Source organism: Chrysemys picta, chromosome 11 (assembly GCF_011386835.1).
Source record: "Chrysemys picta bellii isolate R12L10 chromosome 11, ASM1138683v2, whole genome shotgun sequence".
Taxonomy (NCBI): domain Eukaryota; kingdom Metazoa; phylum Chordata; order Testudines; family Emydidae; genus Chrysemys; species Chrysemys picta.
This window is the reverse complement of record NC_088801.1, coordinates 31,128,628-31,146,419: the sequence shown is the minus strand read 5'-3', so window position 1 is coordinate 31,146,419 and position 17,792 is coordinate 31,128,628. Positions and strand designations below refer to the sequence as shown.

Below are 17,792 nucleotides of genomic sequence, written 5' to 3'. Positions count from 1 at the left end.
GGGGCAAAAATGGACTTGAGGTCAGTAATATTTGTTCATGGCACACTTGTTTTGAGATGCACATTTGTACATTATACTATCATTTCATGTGTATCTGAATTACATTTTAATGTTGACACTAAATCTGCACCTAATTAATACTGTCACACAATATATAAGTGTTAGAATTTTATTACATTAAATGCACTTTATGTGAAGCAAGATGTATTACTTTCCAGTATTTTGATTCAAAAACCCCTTATAACTCTTGGCACTTCCTCTGTTAGGGAAACATTAGACTTAATTTAGTGTGGGTGATCTTTAAATGCAAATATATCAAAGTTGTCATAACAAATTATTTTTTTCTTTTTTTTTGTTATGAAAATGTTGTTTTTCATCTCTAATGGAGTGTAGGAAAACTAAACAGCCATCTGTCACATTGCATGCTATTTTTTAAAATTATATCTGGAATATTATCCTTATTCTTATTAATGGCTCTCCATATGACACTTAAGTAATAAATAACATTATATACAAAATATTTTGCTCTTAATTCCCTGTTGCCTTGCACCTTATGTAATCAATCACATCTTCAAAAAGTGGATATAAAATGCTACCAAGCAGAAATCTCACTTACCCTAATGGTGGTGGTTTTATATCAGTTTTGTATTCACTTGTCAGAAGTGTTAATTGCTACGCAAGGTGCAAGGCAAAAAAGAACCAGCCCTTTCATTTGTATTTTCAAGGGGTGCTTTATCCTGCCTTCAAGAGTCACTTTACAGTTCTGATAAGCAGGGGGCCACAGATCTGCATATATGTTGTCCTTTTCTCATTTCAGTGAATTGTAGATTAAGCTTCCCTTGTTAAAGTGAGAGTATGGTACTTACCTTAAGGTACTCTCTTACCTTAAGGTCCCTTTACATTGCCAGATTGATGTAAAGTGGTCCTAGTGTAAATGAAAATCAGGGAAAAAATCAACTGGGTTGCTTTTTTCTCCTTTAATTTCGCAGTTTTAACTTAGTGGGGTTTTGTTTGTTTGTTTTTTGTTTAACAAAAAAACCCTATATAATCACAAATGCATATTGCTCCAAATATCTCTGGAATGCCGTGCAGATGCTTTTAACAGCACAGAACACTACAACGATTTTGAGAAAGGAAATAAATGAAAAATGTTTGCCTGTTAAATACATTTTGATCACTTTTAAAATATGTAAATATTTAAAATATAATTTTGACAATGACAAAGGGTGACAACCTAATAGAGACAAAAGAACTCAAAGTTAAGACTGACATTTTATCTCTTAAGCTATGATACTCTGTTTTGGACTTTTGTTAAATCTTAGTATTTCAATTTTCTGACATCTGTGCATGGTGGTCACTATACTGGGTCAGTTGTTGCCTAAATGCATAAAATAGCTGTAATGACCTCATAAAGAGAAATGTAAAAATAAGCTATAAATGACTAGCTTCTTGCTCACTGCCACAGGAGGAAGGCTGGGTGCAAGGAAAAAGGTGGAACATAAAATGTATGAAAAAGCAAAACCAACAGAGGCACCAGAAATATCTTTCATGTTCCATACCACTGATTCAGAGAGGAGTGATAGGTCAAAGGTCAATGTTCTGAGAGATAATCAGAGACCCAATGGAGTAAGACCTATGCATAAATTGATATGGGTAGAGCTAGACTGGATAACATTGCCTGTTGAGCAGCTACTGTGCAACAACAGCTACAAGCAGGGTGGAAACCAGAAAGCATGTACCAAAATTGGCCAGGCAACCCAGGGACTAGCAATGAATGCTTGTCATAGCTCCACTAACCACAGCGGTGTGGTCTGATGCAGAGTGGATTGATTTTAAATCAAAGCCATTTAAATCACTGATTTTCATTATTTAAATCGGCTGACAGGATACCTTGATTTAAATAATCAATTTTAGTCTTGTTTTGCATTTGTACTTTAGTTATTTCCCTAAAGAGAGGTTGATTCTCATTCAGTGGTAATCATTAGTGCTTTGAACAGAACAAAAATAGCACAATAACATTATTGTAAGAGGCTGTAAGATTTTGCTTGAAATGCTCCATTCTGTCTGCTGGTATTGATCTTTCTGGGAAAGGATTAAGTCAGTTCTACTGCCTAAGTGAGTTCTACTGCCTGTTACTCATTTATCATCGCCAGAAATAAGGAGGGTGGAACTGACTAATCTTTATTCTCATATGAAAACAGGGCTGAAATGTTTTGGATGAGCATAGCAATTATGTTAAGGAGCAGAAAGATTATTTGTGAGGCGACTGGTCCCCTTGCACTTGTGTCATGTCACAGTTCTTTGTGTTGGAGTGACTCTCAAAAGAGTCAATCTAGGGAGAAGCTGAGTAATCTTGAATGAGGAACCCTATGAGGAGCCAAGCTTTGGGAAAGGTGTGAGGTGACCTTGGTTACATTATTGCTTCCTTTATTGTTAAAGCCAAATCACTGGAAGAGGTTATTTTGGACTTCACATAGTGTATATGGAATATACTTGTAAAGGAGGTTAAGAAAGATGTCTTTGTAACCTAGTGGTGAATGTATGGTAGGAGTTCCCTCTCTGCTGATCCAAGGAGGATATGAGTTGTTAAAGCTCCTTGCTACAGAACCTTGGCTCTTTAGCTCAAGCTGTAGTAGCTTATATTTTAGCTCTGGAGATCCCTGGTTCAGTCCCCAGTGTGTTGGCCAAGAGGGCGGCTGTCATACCTTCTCACAACTACATATCCAAACATGATGAGCAACAATAAATAACCCAAGTATGAGTGAGTATACGTGGATAGTCAGTCAGTGAATGTGTAAAATGAAGGTACGGTAGATCAGTGCTTCTCAAATGTTTTAATGCTGCAGATCACTTTGTAAGAGAAAATCATCTCAGACTATCACTACATTCCAGGCTCATCATTCCTACTTCTTGATTCTCAAAATATTTCATTCTACAGATGTCAGCAAGGTCCCCAGCCCATTGGTGGTTCATGGACCAGAGCTTAAAATTGGGGCGGGGGAAGGTGGGGAGAGAGATTGTGTGTGTTTTTTTTTTAAAGCATCGCATTGCATCAGTTGCACATAATACACCATAAGTAGGGCACAGTGACATCTCTGCATTACCCATCAGTGCCAAACATAGCTGACCATTGTGCAGACAGCAGCAATCTATGTGTGACAGCAGTGGATTGCTAACTAGCAAACACTACCCATGCACAAAAGGAAAGCTGTGTGCAGGCTAAGAATGAGGCAGTTGGTCATGGCTTCATTGACCAGGAAATGCGGTGAAGGCTTACATGGCAAAAAAAATTGTACTCTTTTTGAAGTAATTGCACAGAGTAAGAACCACCTCATAGAAAGTAGATTTAGCACACAATAAATTGGGTGTGCTGAGGGTGGTTAAGCACTGGAATAAATTGCCTATGGAGGTTGTAGAATCTCCATCATTGGAGATTTTATCATCTAGATAATACTTGTCCTGCCACGAGTGCAGGGGACTGGACTAGATGACCTCTCAAGGTCCCTTCCATGATTCAATGAAATTAGTACCAGGCTCATGTTAAACTAGTTTAGGTTTTTTTAGGTCTCTCACCACTGTAATGTTTGACTACCTCATAATATTAAAAATATGTCACATAATCTCGACAAAGCCAAGCTGTCCATCTGTCTCCTTTAATCTGTTTCCTTATAGCAATATGGCTGATGGATGATTCCTTCTGCAATGAGTGGTGTTACAGTTGGTTGTTTAAATAGGTGGGTCTTGCAGCATATGCTGAAAAGAGATCAGCGCTCATTCAGCCTAATGTTTTGTACAAGTTTGTTCCATGATTTTGGGCCTCTGACTGCACATACTTCCTCTGCCATTCAAATATTTATTCTCAGATGAAAACTGGGCTGAAATGTTCTGGGCAACTAAATGATTAGGGGTTTGGAACGGGTCCCATATGAGGAGAGATTAAAGAGGCTAGGACTTTTCAGCTTGGAAAAGAGGAGACTAAGGAGGGAGATGATAGAGGTATATAAAATCATGAGTGATGTGAAGAAAGTAGATAAGGAAAAATTATTTACTTATTCCCATAATACCAGAACTAGGGGCCACCAAATGAAATTAATGGGCAGCAGGTTTAAAACAAATAAATGGAAGTTCTTCTTCACACAGTGCACAGTCAACCTGTGGAACTCCTTGCCTGAGGAGGTTGTGAAGGCTAGGACTATAACAGCGTTTAAAAGAGAACTGGATAAATTCATGGAGGTTAAGTCCATTAATGGCTATTAGCCAGGATGGGTAAGGAATGGTGTCTCTAGCCTCTGTTTGTCAAGGGTGGAGATGGATGGCAGGAGAGAGATCACTTGATCATTACTTGTTAGGTTCACTCCCTCTGGGGCACCTGGCATTGGTCACTGTCGGTAGACAGGATACTGGGCTAGATGGACCTTTGGTCTGACCCAGTATGGCCATTCTTATGTTCTTATGGATGGGCATAGCAATTATGTTAAGGAGAAGAAAGAGATGATTTGTGAGGTGACTGGTCCCCTTGCACTTACATCATGTCATAGTTCTTTGTGTTGGAGTGACAGTGAATGCACACCATCTATACAAATCACAGACGTAGTCCTAAACCATTCAGTACAATAGTGTGTATAGTCACTGTTAACATGCAAGACAACAGATTTGGCTTCACATTCAGCCATGTGATCTGCAAAACTTTCATAAACAGTAACCAATCATCCTTATAGGTCTAATTTCTGTGAGACTGGGAAGTGGGAGGCAAATTGCTTAGCATCTTGCAAGATCAAGGCCTCTTTAGCTGCCTGGGTTCAGCTGTAATCAGTGCTCAAGTCCTTTTAAACAAAAATGCCAGAATGTACTTCCAGTAGTACTGGAACACCATTCTGCCTCCCAAAAGAAAGTGTTTGAAATGTGTTCCAGCATGACTCAAGCCACAAATTGCCTACAGGCATAAAGAGACTAACGGTGACTAAGTTGGTGTGCTGAGACTGCTATCAATACTTATTTTTTTTATCGTTTGTATTACTGTAATATCCAGGTGCCCTAGTCATGGACCAGAACCCCATTGTGCCAGACACTGTACAAACACAGAACAAAAAAACAGTCCTTGCAAGGCATCCATTTTCCACATGTTTTGAGTCACATTGGTGCCCCTACTCACCAAAAGGGGGAAAACTTTATATGAACGATGATGAAAGTTTGAGTCATAATAGGTTTATGCTACATTTTGCACATATTAATCTAGAGTTTGGATAAACCACACACCTTTTTGGCAATTCACACCTTTGTATCTGCATAATTGCTTTCATGTGTCACCTCTCTTCCCCCCCCCTTCTTTCTTTTTTTATTTAAATTAGAATCTGTCTGCTAGTTTCACACCATATGTTCATTTCAAACTCAGTTAAATTTTGCCTACAGGGGCTAGATATGAACTCAGGCATTCTTAACTGCCTTGGAAATCAAGCAATAAATATGTATGGCCCTTTAAAAAAAATTGTATTCTTCTTCACCAGTGGAAACTTCCTGAGCCACCTTGACTTAGTGAATGAAAATAAAATATTGTTACAACACTTATTATAGAGGATATAATGGTCAAAAGTGATATTTTTGAACCAATTATATTTCAGTTGGGATCTTTTACACAATGTCATTTCTTGAGTACTTTCACATATGTTAGCACTGTATCTTGTCTCTCTCTCAATCTTATTTTCTTTCTTTCTGTAATGGCCTTTTAGGGCCTGAAGGGACCCCTTTGGGTCAGCACTCACACAGGGAACAATACCTGTGGAATAGAAAAATATCCTTACCGAGAAAGAGGCTTAAGGGAAGCAGTTTAGGGTTTGGGAAAATCAATACAACTATCACTGTTTCCGGGGCTGAGGCCAGAGTTCCGGGAACAAGGTAGGTTTGCCTCCTGGCTAGGTTTTCCCAAGATCAGCCCTTTTTTGAGAAAGCTGTCCTGAGAAATCTGTAAGGGTGCTCAGTGCACACTGCTAACTGTCCAGATTTATGGGCTCAGGATCATCCTAGATGTCCTGTGGATTTTTTGCACCTCAGAGGTGGCAACCCTAAAGCAAGGAGGGCTGGAACTTCCATCTCTTTGTAATGGTAAGCTGGTTCTTTATGGTTCTAGCCAGTGTCTTGCTCTTTCATGGGGCCAAGTGAACACAGCAGGCTGGAAATTGTGGTCTCCAGGACAGCCAGAAGTGTAGTTCAGGGTTCTGGTGAAGCCTGTTGAGGAATGGCTCTAGATATACAGGAACCGCCTTCCAGCAGATAGGGAGAGATGTGGAAGAAAATAGGAGTGCTGATTGCTCTCCTCAAAGTTTGGGCAAACTACCCTCTGCTGTCTTTATTTTACTTTATGCAAGTGTGTTTCTTTTTTATAAGCTTGAGGTTGGGAAGGGGCTGAACTCGTTAAGGAAGGACGAGGACAAAGTCCAAGACAAAAAAAAAGAGCGGCTTTGTTTTTTTCTCTTTTCCCCAAGAACAATTCACAAGCATGGATTTCTTTTGTCTTGTTTGTCCTAGCACACACCTTTTTCATTTTCTCTATAAATCTAGTCATACCTGACCTGTGTATGGGCAACATTTTTGTATCCTCTGTGCACCTGTACAGGGGCTAAGGATAATCTGACCTTAAATGCAGACTTGATTACTATGTCATCCAATTTAAAAGGTTGTAAATTTCTATGTCCCTCTGAGTCTCTGTACCTTGGTCATGCCATTTTGGCCAAGGAAGTTTATAAAATCAATTTAAGTGTGGCCTGAAGCCATACTCAGATACTATAAGATCATCTCATTGGTGCACAGACACGATGTTAATGAATGCCATAAAAGAACGTAGATAGATATGAGTGCCTTCCTTCTTTACCCCATATTTTCCATCTCTTGTAAAATATTATATTATTGTAATTACTGTAAGAAAAGCAATATAGTTCTATACTCTTTTACTATAAAGCCAAGTTAAGAAAAAAACTGTTCACTTTTATAAAGACATGATAAACAGCCATGTTTAGAAATGCCATTTACTGTAAGTAAGACAATTTATATATCTGTTCCCTGACCCTGCAATGAGTTACATGAAGGAAGACCCCCGTATCAATTCAGAACTCCTTTGATGTTAACAGGACTCCACTCAGTTGCAGAGGTATGCTCACTCAGAGCCCATTGCAGGGGCAGGCCTTAGAGAAAGAAATCAAATGCAAATGTTATGATTTTCATATCTAATCCATTTAAAATTTATGTTGGATTTGATTGCTTACAGGAACTTTGGCTGGAGTGAAGAAGATCACTGGGTTTATCAGACTGTTATAAATCAGTATCCAAGTGACCTTCAGAGCAGAAGAACTCTGTACTTGGATATGCTACAGAGACATCTGCCTCACAAATCTAGGCATGATCTGGTCAGTGCCACTTCATATGCTAGAAATATATGCTTTTAAAAAAAAATAATTAAAAAAAGTACTAGACTAATACACTTTTATTACCAAAGCTTAGGAGAAAAAAATTTATATTTTGAAATGAATTCAGCTTATAGTGGTTAAGAGAAAGGTTTCTTGTTCATAAATACAGTCAAGACTGAGTATCCCAGTTCATGCTTAGTTTGCTCAGTTACCTTTAAGAGAATTCTGAAAATTTATCACTTCTCCAAAACAAGAACTGTGTCACTTTTCTAATTGCATCTACTCTTCTGGACAACCCAACCACAACAAATACAGCTTGCTAGGATAGTTTGTGCTTATAAGTGTTTACATGTATATCATACTATCCTTGCGCTCTGCCTCCCTATTCTCTTCTTATGAGCAGACACAGTATTGTTACACTCTGGGATCAATCATTCTAACTATTCCAAAGCATACAGTTGAGGGGAAAGGTGGGGAAGATTACCCCGAACTCTTAAAAAGAATATATTTTACCAAAAGAGATGCTACCAAAAGTGCCTTCAGTAAGCGTAATGCCTTACAAATAGATTGCTGGGGTAGGGGTGTGGGGGGGAAGTTTGCACTCTATAGTCGTTCATGGAATCCTGTAAATCTTTTCAGGGCAGAGTGAAAAAATGTGCAAAAAGTGAGTATCTTTTTTTCTCTGCATGCTCTTTTGCAGCAAAAAGGAATGATGATCAATCCCTCTAAGAGAATTTATTCTGAATTTCAATACTTCTCCTGCTCCCAGGAACTAAGCTGGAAGATACAATGAGAGAGCATGGGCCTCGTGTCACATATATGAAAATAAAATGTGCAGGTCTAGTTTTAGGCCTTCCATCCTTGAAAGGGTCCATTTTTAAAAATCCAAAACTATTGGATTATATTCCAGTTTTGATCCATTATTCTCTTAAACAACTATATGTCAGCATTCTAAATATAGAAATGTTACAATAATACTAAAATTAATTCTTAAAATAGTTACATAATATTAGCATAACTAAAATGGGTTTGTTTTTCTGCATTAGTGATTGGCAGCATATTTTAGAAGCTTGTATATTTGTTTCTTTTTTGAATGTTTGGCAGGTGTGAAATTAGCATATATTAGGCTTTATGAAACACAGGTAAAATGCTAACCGTTGGATATTAGATGGAAAATATTTTAAAAATGAAAGTGCTTCATACTGGGAAAGTCTTTGAATAATGAACTAAAATCACAGATTTTAACATATGGGGTATTTCAGATACATATACATTTTTAAAAAAATTGTTATGTTTTCCTTTTTCCTCCTAAGAGTTGTTGTCTGTTTTGGTACTTTGCATCTACTTTAAGATGGGCATGCTCATCAAATATTGTGTCATGTTGTGGATAAATGCAAGGGGCAATTGTAGCATTATTATTTACATGATAGTGTCTAGAAATCCTGACAGAGATTTGGGGCCCTGTTGTGCTAGGAATGGAACATAAACAGAGTAAGAGACAGTTCCTGTCCCGAAAACGATACAATCTGAGCACCTGACTGTTAGTCTTCCTCACACTGTCATGCCTTATTATGATAGTAGTCCTGTTGATTTCAATTGATTTTTGTGGAGTAAGGCCCTGATCCTGTTCCCATTGAAGCCTCAAGCCTTGAATAGATGAGCCAAATGAAGAGTGGGTGAAAGGAAGTAATGGTACAGCTCCTGGACTCTGAGGAGATGAAAGATTCCTCTCTTTTTTTTGACTTACATTGTTGAAAGAACCAAAATGTATTCCTATTATTTTATGGATTGGGCTAAAACATGTTGAAACTAATGGTTGTAACAGCCGCCCTTCCTTTGGGATAAATGCAAGAATGAGTTAAGCTCCTTTATGGAACCAGATAGCTGAAACAGCAGCTTCCACCCCAAACAAAGGCACATATGAGCAGAGGGCTTTTGCTGGTATTGTTTATGAAGATGTGTGTGTCTGTGAAAGATGGACATAAAGACCAGAGAAGCAGACTTAGAGAAGGAGGGGAAAGCCAAGGATACAGCCTGAACAAGTGCTGGGAGCATAGCCCTGAGGAAAGCCTAAAGAGAAACCTTTTGGCTGCATGCTCAAAGTTCCAAGCCTTTTTCAGCAGCAAAGAAACTATCTCCTATTTGTTTGATTCCTTCTGTGTTCAGAGAAACAGGATTTCATACATTTTTGTAAATAAATGGGATTGCATCAAAGTTACCTGGCTACATCATCAATTTCTCCTCCTAACCAAAACAATCTGTAGGATCCTTAATTTTGGACAACTGCAGGGGTAAAAGTAGATTTCACATTAGGAAAAATAGTGAGGCAAATTAAATTATCTTTTATGCTACATTATTGCAACTCTGTTGACTTCAGTGGAGCTATAGTACCATAAAGGAGAACAGAACTTTGTCGCTAAGGGCCTGATCTTGCAAGGTGTTGAGTACCTCCTGTGAAGTGAACTCAAATCCTGTTGAAGTTAGGAAAATTGAGGGGGCTGAGCACCTCACAGAAGACTCTCAGCACCTACCAAAATCAAAACCTACATTTTCAGTTCCATGGGAATATTATTAATATACTTCAAACTTACAAGTCATTAAAATTAATATCCACAATGGTTTATTCTTTTATATATGGTTTTAAATCTTTTTGAAATTTTACTTTTTAGGTTGCTCATGAAAAGGCTTGGGACCAGTATCATTTTGCTAGGAATCAACGTAGAGCTTTGATTCTAAACTGGGCTCAGGCTAGAAAAGCCTTTTTACTGAAAGCAGTAATGACTATTGCTGAAGCCTGTGCTGCTCATGAGACAGAAGTGATGTTGGCTAATAATAGAAGAAAGCAACAGGAAATCTGTGCTGATCTGAAAGGAAAGGTAGGCTCAATTACAAGACCACACATAAATATATTGGTAGTTGTATCCTGGTGGATTCAAAACTAACTCAAGCAAAAATCTTGCATAACCTATAGTATTAAGAGAAAAAATCCTAATGGAGACTGGTTGTCATATTCTTGTTTTTACTAGTCTGATTTAATCCTTCTGGGCAGCCTTTTATTACAAGAAAAGTATATACCCATACATGAGAGAAGAAGACTGCGATCTTTTGGCAGAGAGCTGTATGTTTTTATCCCTCTATTCTCTTGTGCAACTTGAACTGCAAATGACGAGGTTACTCTATGTTATACCAGAGCTCCTGTTTGACTTCTTTGGAGTTCATGCATGCTTGAATAGCTTTACAAAGATATTTTCTTATGCTAATAGAAGTTATTTAAAAATACATGCTGAGCACCTTAGTTATAGTATAAATCAGTGCAGCTCATTGAAGTCAATGGTGCAACTTATACCAGCTATGGATCTGGCCTATCAAAAATAGGCATGTATGAATAATAACCTTGACATGAGAAAAGCTGAAAGTTTTCATGCCAGAACTTCACCTTACTTTCCTAAGTGTCCTTTTTCCACTGATGCTGCACTTCATTATTATAACTCTCTAAAGCTGTATATACACTAGGAATGTGAGTCGTTTAATAAGATCGAGAGAAGGTTAGATAAAGTGATTAGACATAAGAGACTAAAAGTCAGGACAATTGAGAGCACAGGGGTTAGGGTTAGAGGGAAAACCTGGAATAACATCAGTGTAGTGAGAAACAAAATGCTCATTGGACCAAGCACCCCAGAGACAGGTGAGGTAATTCAGGAAGCCCTTGCCCTTGGACCCACCACACTGCTTTTACATGTTAAGGTCAGCTCTACTCGGTGGATGGGCACAGAGAAGAAAATGGAGAATTGGGGAAGGCCAAAAGTAGAAAAAGAAACAAAATAAAAATTTGACACATGTGCTAAGCATCACTTTGCTTGTATGATCACCTGTCTTCCCCTGCTTTTTCTTTTCTAGTGTGAATAATAAATAATGGAAGAAAGTATAACTGGACAAAAAATGGAAAACATTTTTGTGAAAAATTTCATCAGCAGTGTATGAATTTTTTTTTTGTTAATTAGAAACTTTTAGTTCAAAAATTTTTGGTTTTGAAATTTTGTTTTCCTTTTCTGCCCTTTTATCCTCCCCTTCCTTTTTTTTAATTTTTTTTCCATTTTGCCACTGGACAACTGAAGGTGGGGAAGGTTGGAAAGGAGGGGAGGGGGAAAAAGGAAAAGATCAGTGTTTTTGTTTTTTTATTTCTCAAAAAGAAAAATTCCAATTTTGAAAAAAGCTGAAAAAAATTGACATTTTCATGCCAAAAAAAAAAAAAAATTCAAGTAGTTCTAGAAAAAAAGGGCCCAAAAGGGCCAAATAAAGGAGCAGTTAGGATGAACAGATGGACAAAGAAAAGCAACAAACATGAAAATAAGATCTGTGCCAATCATTGTCCTGATCTCCTGCTTGTATTTTGTATCCCTCTTACCAACCGTTCATCGAATCTTTGTCTTTTTAGACTGTATACTCTTGGGGGAAGGGATTAAGTTTTCCATCATGACAGTACAGTGCCTAGCACATTTTTGGGCAGTAGTGTAATACCAGTCATAAGTAAAAGTATGAGTATTCTCTACTCTGTGATTCATACTTATCAGTTTGCGAGTGTAGATGCAGCCTTAGCATAAACAACAAGGAGTCTGGTGGCACCTTAAAGACTAACAGATTTATTTGGGCATAAGCTTTCGTGGGTAAAAACCTCACTTCTTCAGTTGCATCTGAAGAAGTGAGGTTTTTCCCCCACAAAAGCTTATGCCCAAATAAATCTGTTAGCCTTTAAGGTGCCACCAGACTCTTTGTTGTTTTTGTCGATACAGACTAACATGGCTACCCCCTGAGCCTTAGCATGTCACCGTTGCTGTATTTTTATCCTTTTTAGTTAAAATAGTTGAGTGTTTGTAAATGTGATCATATTGGTTTTGATGGGCTTCACACATTCTGTGGTTGGGGGAAAAATGAGGCTCCATTCTAAGGGAAGAAGAATGGTCTCAAAGGTTAAAGTGTGAGATTGTGAGCCAAGACACTAGGGTTCTGTTCTGGGTCTGCCACCGGCTTCATTTGTTACCAAGGCAAGCCACACAACATCTTTGTGCATTAGTTGCCTCTTCTGTAAAGTATCTGATGATACTTCCCTACTTCACATGGGGGTTATGAGACTCATCTCATAAACTGATCTGGGTAAATTACTGGGGCTTTTTTTCAGTTCAGAGGCAGTTCTAAAAAATAAGCTTATTCTGACCCAAATTGAATCTAATCTTTTTCAGAATTTTTGGCAAATTGAAAAAGTATGTTGGTCAATCAAATGAACATTTTGTTTCCAAGCATTTCTAAAGAGCTAGATTCACAAAGGAAGAGGAAAAGAATATCTGCGCTTCCCCTCTATAACTTTTAGCCCATTACTTAGGACACTCACTTTGGATATGGGAGACCTAAATTTGAATCTCTGTTCTTGGACAGGGATTTGAAGCCAGGTCTATCCCTTCCAAGTGAATACCGTAACCGCCAGGCCCAGTGTATTTTATTCAAAGTGAAACAGCTTCAATAGGAGAGACCCACACCAGAATAGCCAATAGCGTAGTAGTTAGGGCACTTACCTGGGAATGGGGAGACAAGGTTTAAATGGTTCCACCTTGGACATTCAAACCTATGTCTCCCACAGCCCAGGTGAGTGTTCTAGCCACTGTGCTAAAGGTTGTAAAGGGGAAGTGTCACCTCCACTGATTTGTGAATGGTGCCTAAATTCCCTTGTGAATCTAGCCCAGAAAATGTTTTTGGCCAAAACTTTTGCGCAAATTTGTACCAAATTTGCAAACAGTTGATTGACCTAAACTGCAGTTTTTTGACAAACTATTTGTCCAAAACCTTTCACCCAGCTCTACTCATAAGTTCTTGCAAATAGATTTGAGATCCTCAACTGTCCCTCACAGAAGTGTTAAGTATAACAGTGTATTATTGATGGTAAATAGAACTACCACCAATTCTTAAAATTAATGCTAGTCTGTTTCGGAAGAGCGATATAATGAATTTCAGTTTCCTCTTTTGTTTACTTATGAGAATTCACATCTTCTAGAACGTGGAAAAGTTGATGCCATGGCTTGCTTGTCCCTGTCAGAGGGCTTCTGGTAATGGTTCACAAATATTCTGGAAGATGTAACTGTGTTAACAGAATACCAGAGATGGTAACACCTCTTTTTCTGTAGAGAGTAGGATGGGAAGGAAAGATCTGAACACAAAAAGAGGAAAGTGATACGATGTTGATACCTAAGGCATGTATAGTGGGGAAAGTCTCACATTTCTGAGCATGAAAGATCTGTAAAAGGCATGTTAAAAGTTGTTTGAACTGGGCTCTGATTTTTCCAGTTACACAGAACTTAACATTTGAAAGCATACATGCTGCATTATTCTCACTTTTCTAATGTTATCTCTCTTGAACTCTTATTGGTTAGCAAGTACTTGTCAGTTGCTTTTGGTTCTATCCAAAAGGTATTATAAAACAAGAAAACTCAAATTGGATCAAATTATTCATTTACTCTGGATTTACAGGAATATAACTGAGAGCAGAATTTGGTTCTTTAAATGAAACTATTTTTCTATGTTAGCTTGGTACACCTGATGGCCCAGATCCTCTGTTTCACTGAACTTCTGTTTGGCACAGCAGTGGGTCTGGATGGGTGGTTATTAGGGAATTAGGGTTATTAGTTATGCCTCCTAGACTAGTGGATCAGCTTAGTGCCCTGGCTTTGGATAAAGCAGCCTGGGGCTCTTCTAACATATTTCAGACAGCAACTGTCCATAGGGGACCATTTGCCAGCGGAGTATAGCTGAAGTGCAGAACTCTGGCCACACTCCTTTCTGCACCTCACACCCTTCCCAAGCAGTGGCCAAATGGAGGAAGTGATGAACAAGCCAAGTGTTCTGTCTCTGCACCAGCTGAGAGCTCCCCTATGTTGCAGGAATTCTCAGCTGGCCAGATCTGGCATCTTTTCAACTGTGATGAGGTCCCCAGGGTGCAACCTGGACTGTGGGACTGCTGAGCCCTCCAAATGCCCCAGCCTAGGTTGCCACTCACACTGTGATGCTGATGTCAAGCTACAAACCTCTGAAAGGCACTGTACTTACACAGACATCCACCGGCAGGGACACACCCAACTGAGTTACATGAATGATTTACCAGTCACTCATGAACCATCAATAGAAAGGCTCCAACCAGTTCCCCCCAGCTCCAGCCCTACACCCCAGGACTGTACCCTGTTACACTGCTCAAGGCTGCCTTGGACAGTGCACATTCATTAAAGTAGTTCACCCCTGCCAGAGTGTCAAGGGGACACATACTCACCTTTAAAAAAAGAACAGGAGTACTTGTGGCACCTTAGAGACTAACTAATTTATTTGAGCATAAGCTTTCATAGGCTACAACCCACTTCATCAGATGCATAGAATGGAACATATAGTGAGGAGTTATATATACATACAGAGAACATGAAAAGGTGGGAGTTGCCCAACCAACTCTAAGAGGCTAATTAAGATAAACTGTTGTCAGCAGGAGAAAAAAAACTTTTGTAGTGATAATCAAGATAGCCCATTTAAGACAGTTTGACAAGAAGCTGTGAGGATACTTAACATGGGGGAAATAGATTCAATGTGTGTAATGGCTCAGCCATTCTCAGTCTCTATTTAAGCGTAAATTGATAGTATCACATTGGTAGATGTGCAGGTGAATGAGCCCCTGATGGTGTGGCTGATGTAATTAAGTCCTATGATGGTGTCACTTGAATAGATATGTGGACAGAGTTGGCAACAGGCTTTGTTGCAAGGATAGGTTCCTGTCTCTAGGGAGACAGACCTGGCTTCGCTTACAGACAGCCCCCCAACCTGAAGCAAATACTCACCAGCAACCACACACCACAGAACAAAAACACTAACCCAGGAACCTATCCTTGCAACAAAGCCCGATGCCAACTCTGTCCACATATCTATTCAAGTGACACCATCATAGGACCTAATCACATCAGCCACACAATCAGGAACTCATTCACCTGCACATCTACCAATGTGATGTATGCCATCATGTGCCAGCAATGCCCCTCTGCTATGTACATTGGCCAAACCGGGCAGTCTCTATGCAAAAGAATAAATGGACACAAATCTGACATTCAAAAACCAGTAGGAGAACACTTCAACCTCTCTGGCCATTCAGTAACAGATTTAAAGGTGGCAATTTTGCAACAGAAAAGTTTCAAAAACAGACTCCAACGAGAAACTGCTGAACTTGAATTGATATGCAAACTAAATACTGTCAAGTATCAGGGTGTAGCCGTGTTAGTCTGTATCTACAAAAACAACAAGGAGTCTGGTGGCACCTTAAAGACTAACAGATTTATTTGGGCATAAGCTTTCGTGGGTAAAAACCTCACTTCTTCGGATGCATAGAGTGAAAGTTACAGATGCAGGCATTATATACTGACACATGGAGAGCAGGGACTTACTTCGCAGAACCAGTGTTGACAGGGCCAATTCAATCAGGGTGGATGTAGTCCACTCCCAATAATGGATGAGGTGTCAATTCCAGGAGAGGAAAAGCTGCTTCTGTAATGAGCCAGCCACTCCCAGTCCCTATTCAAGCCCAGATTAATGGTGTTAAATTTGCAAATGAATTTTAGTTCTGCTGTTTCTCTTTGAAGTCTGTTTCTGACGTTTTTTTGTTCAATGATAGTGATTTTTAAATCTGTAATGGAATGACCAGGAAGATTGAAGTGTTCACTTACTGGCTTATGTATGTTACCATTCCTGATGTCCGATTTGTGTCCATTTATTCTTCTGTGGAGGGACTGTCCGGTTTGGCTAATGTACATGGCAGAGGGGCATTGCTGGCACATGATGGCATATATAACATTAGTGGAAGTGCAGGTGAATGAGCCCTTGATGGTGTGGCTGATGTGGTTGGGTCCTATGATGGTGTCACCAGAGTAGATATGGGGACAGAGTAGGGAGGCAGGCCAGTCCTCGCTTACAGACAACCCCCCAACCTGAAGCAAATACTCACCAGCAACTACACACCACACCACAGAAACACCAACCCAGGACCCAATCCCTGTAGCAAACCTTGTTGCCTACTCTGTTCCCATATCTACTCTGGCGACACCATCAGAGGACCTGATCTGTATGTATATATATCTCCTCATGTTCCATTCTATGCATCTGATGAAGTGGGTTGTAGCCTATGAAAGCTTATGCTCAAATAAATTAGTTAGTCTCTAAGGTGCCACAAGTATTCCTGTTCTTTTTGCGGATACAGACTAACACGGCTGCTACTCTGAAATATTCACCTTTGTAAACGAAGCTGAGATTTCCCAAGCACTTCAACCAAAACACACTGTTTTAGGTAAAATATAAAACAGATTTATTAACTACAGAAAGACAGACTTTAAGTGGTAGGCATAAAGGTCAGAAAATAAAAAGTAAACATGATTTCTAAATCCTAAACTTTTAATCTAAGTAAGAGTTGAATCATACAGCTTTTCTCATCCTGACAGATGGTACAAACAGGTTACAGTTCTTTAATACACAGGCTGGGACTACTTTCCAGCAGGGGACCATCCTTTCCCAGTTCAAAGTCTTTGTTCTCCAGATGTTCTTCCAGGTGTTGAACTGGATGGGGAGAGAGGCCAAGTGATGATGTCATTTCCGCTCTTTTATATTTTCTTCCAGCTTGCTGGAGAGATCTTTGCTGTGACATGGGGATCAGGCAGTCCCCATTGGTCAAGCAGTCTCTATTGCATACGTGCTCTCTGCAATGGCATTGGGAGAATAGATTCCCTTTAATGGGCCAGCAGCACAAGTCTGGCTGGTCCTTTGTTGCAGTTGAGAGGTTGGCTGTGTGCATCCGTCAACCTCACAACATATTTCAGTAACACATATAGCAATCTACAGGTGAAGAAGTGCAAAGACTTATCACTCCCATTTGCAGACAGGAAATCTGGAGCATTGAAAAGCCAAATGACTTGTCTAGGGAGTTATTAGCGGTAGGTTTGTGGGTTAAGCCTGGGCCTGGGAATCTGAAGGCTTAAATGTAAGACCTAGGAGTTGAATATATACACTCTGTGAATTTAGGCAAGCCAGTTAACCCACTTCACTTACCCTTCCCTTCCTCTAGGTGAGAAGTTTTATGTTTGTTCATATTTGTAGTGCAGGTCCAGCAAGCCAATGGGCAAAGTAAAGGACTTGAATTCATGTATACAAGGCTAGGGTAATGACATATTTTACAAAATAATACCCTAAGTCTGATTCCCATCTATATCAGAGATAGGCCAGAAGGGACTATTGTGTTAATTTAGTCTGACCTTCTGTATAACACAGGCCGTAGCACTTCCTCACAATAATTTATTTTGAACTAAAGCATGTCTTCTAGAACATCCAATCTTC

The 17,792-nt window shown here is 39.3% G+C and overlaps 1 protein-coding gene across 10 annotated transcripts in view; it reads left to right on the top strand.

The window, feature by feature from the left end:
* The window catches only part of CCDC148 (coiled-coil domain containing 148), a 141,677-nt gene that overhangs the window by 61,274 nt on the left and 62,611 nt on the right, over nucleotides 1-17,792 (top strand). For 9 of the 10 annotated variants that reach the window (XM_065560594.1, XM_065560589.1, XM_065560588.1 and 6 more), the window contains 2 exons: nucleotides 7,259-7,397; nucleotides 10,067-10,273. In XM_065560594.1, the coding sequence (XP_065416666.1) occupies nucleotides 7,259-7,397; nucleotides 10,067-10,273 (346 nt within the window). The remainder of the gene's footprint in view (nucleotides 1-7,258; nucleotides 7,398-10,066; nucleotides 10,274-17,792) is intronic. The other variant, XM_065560595.1, reaches the window with a different exon arrangement.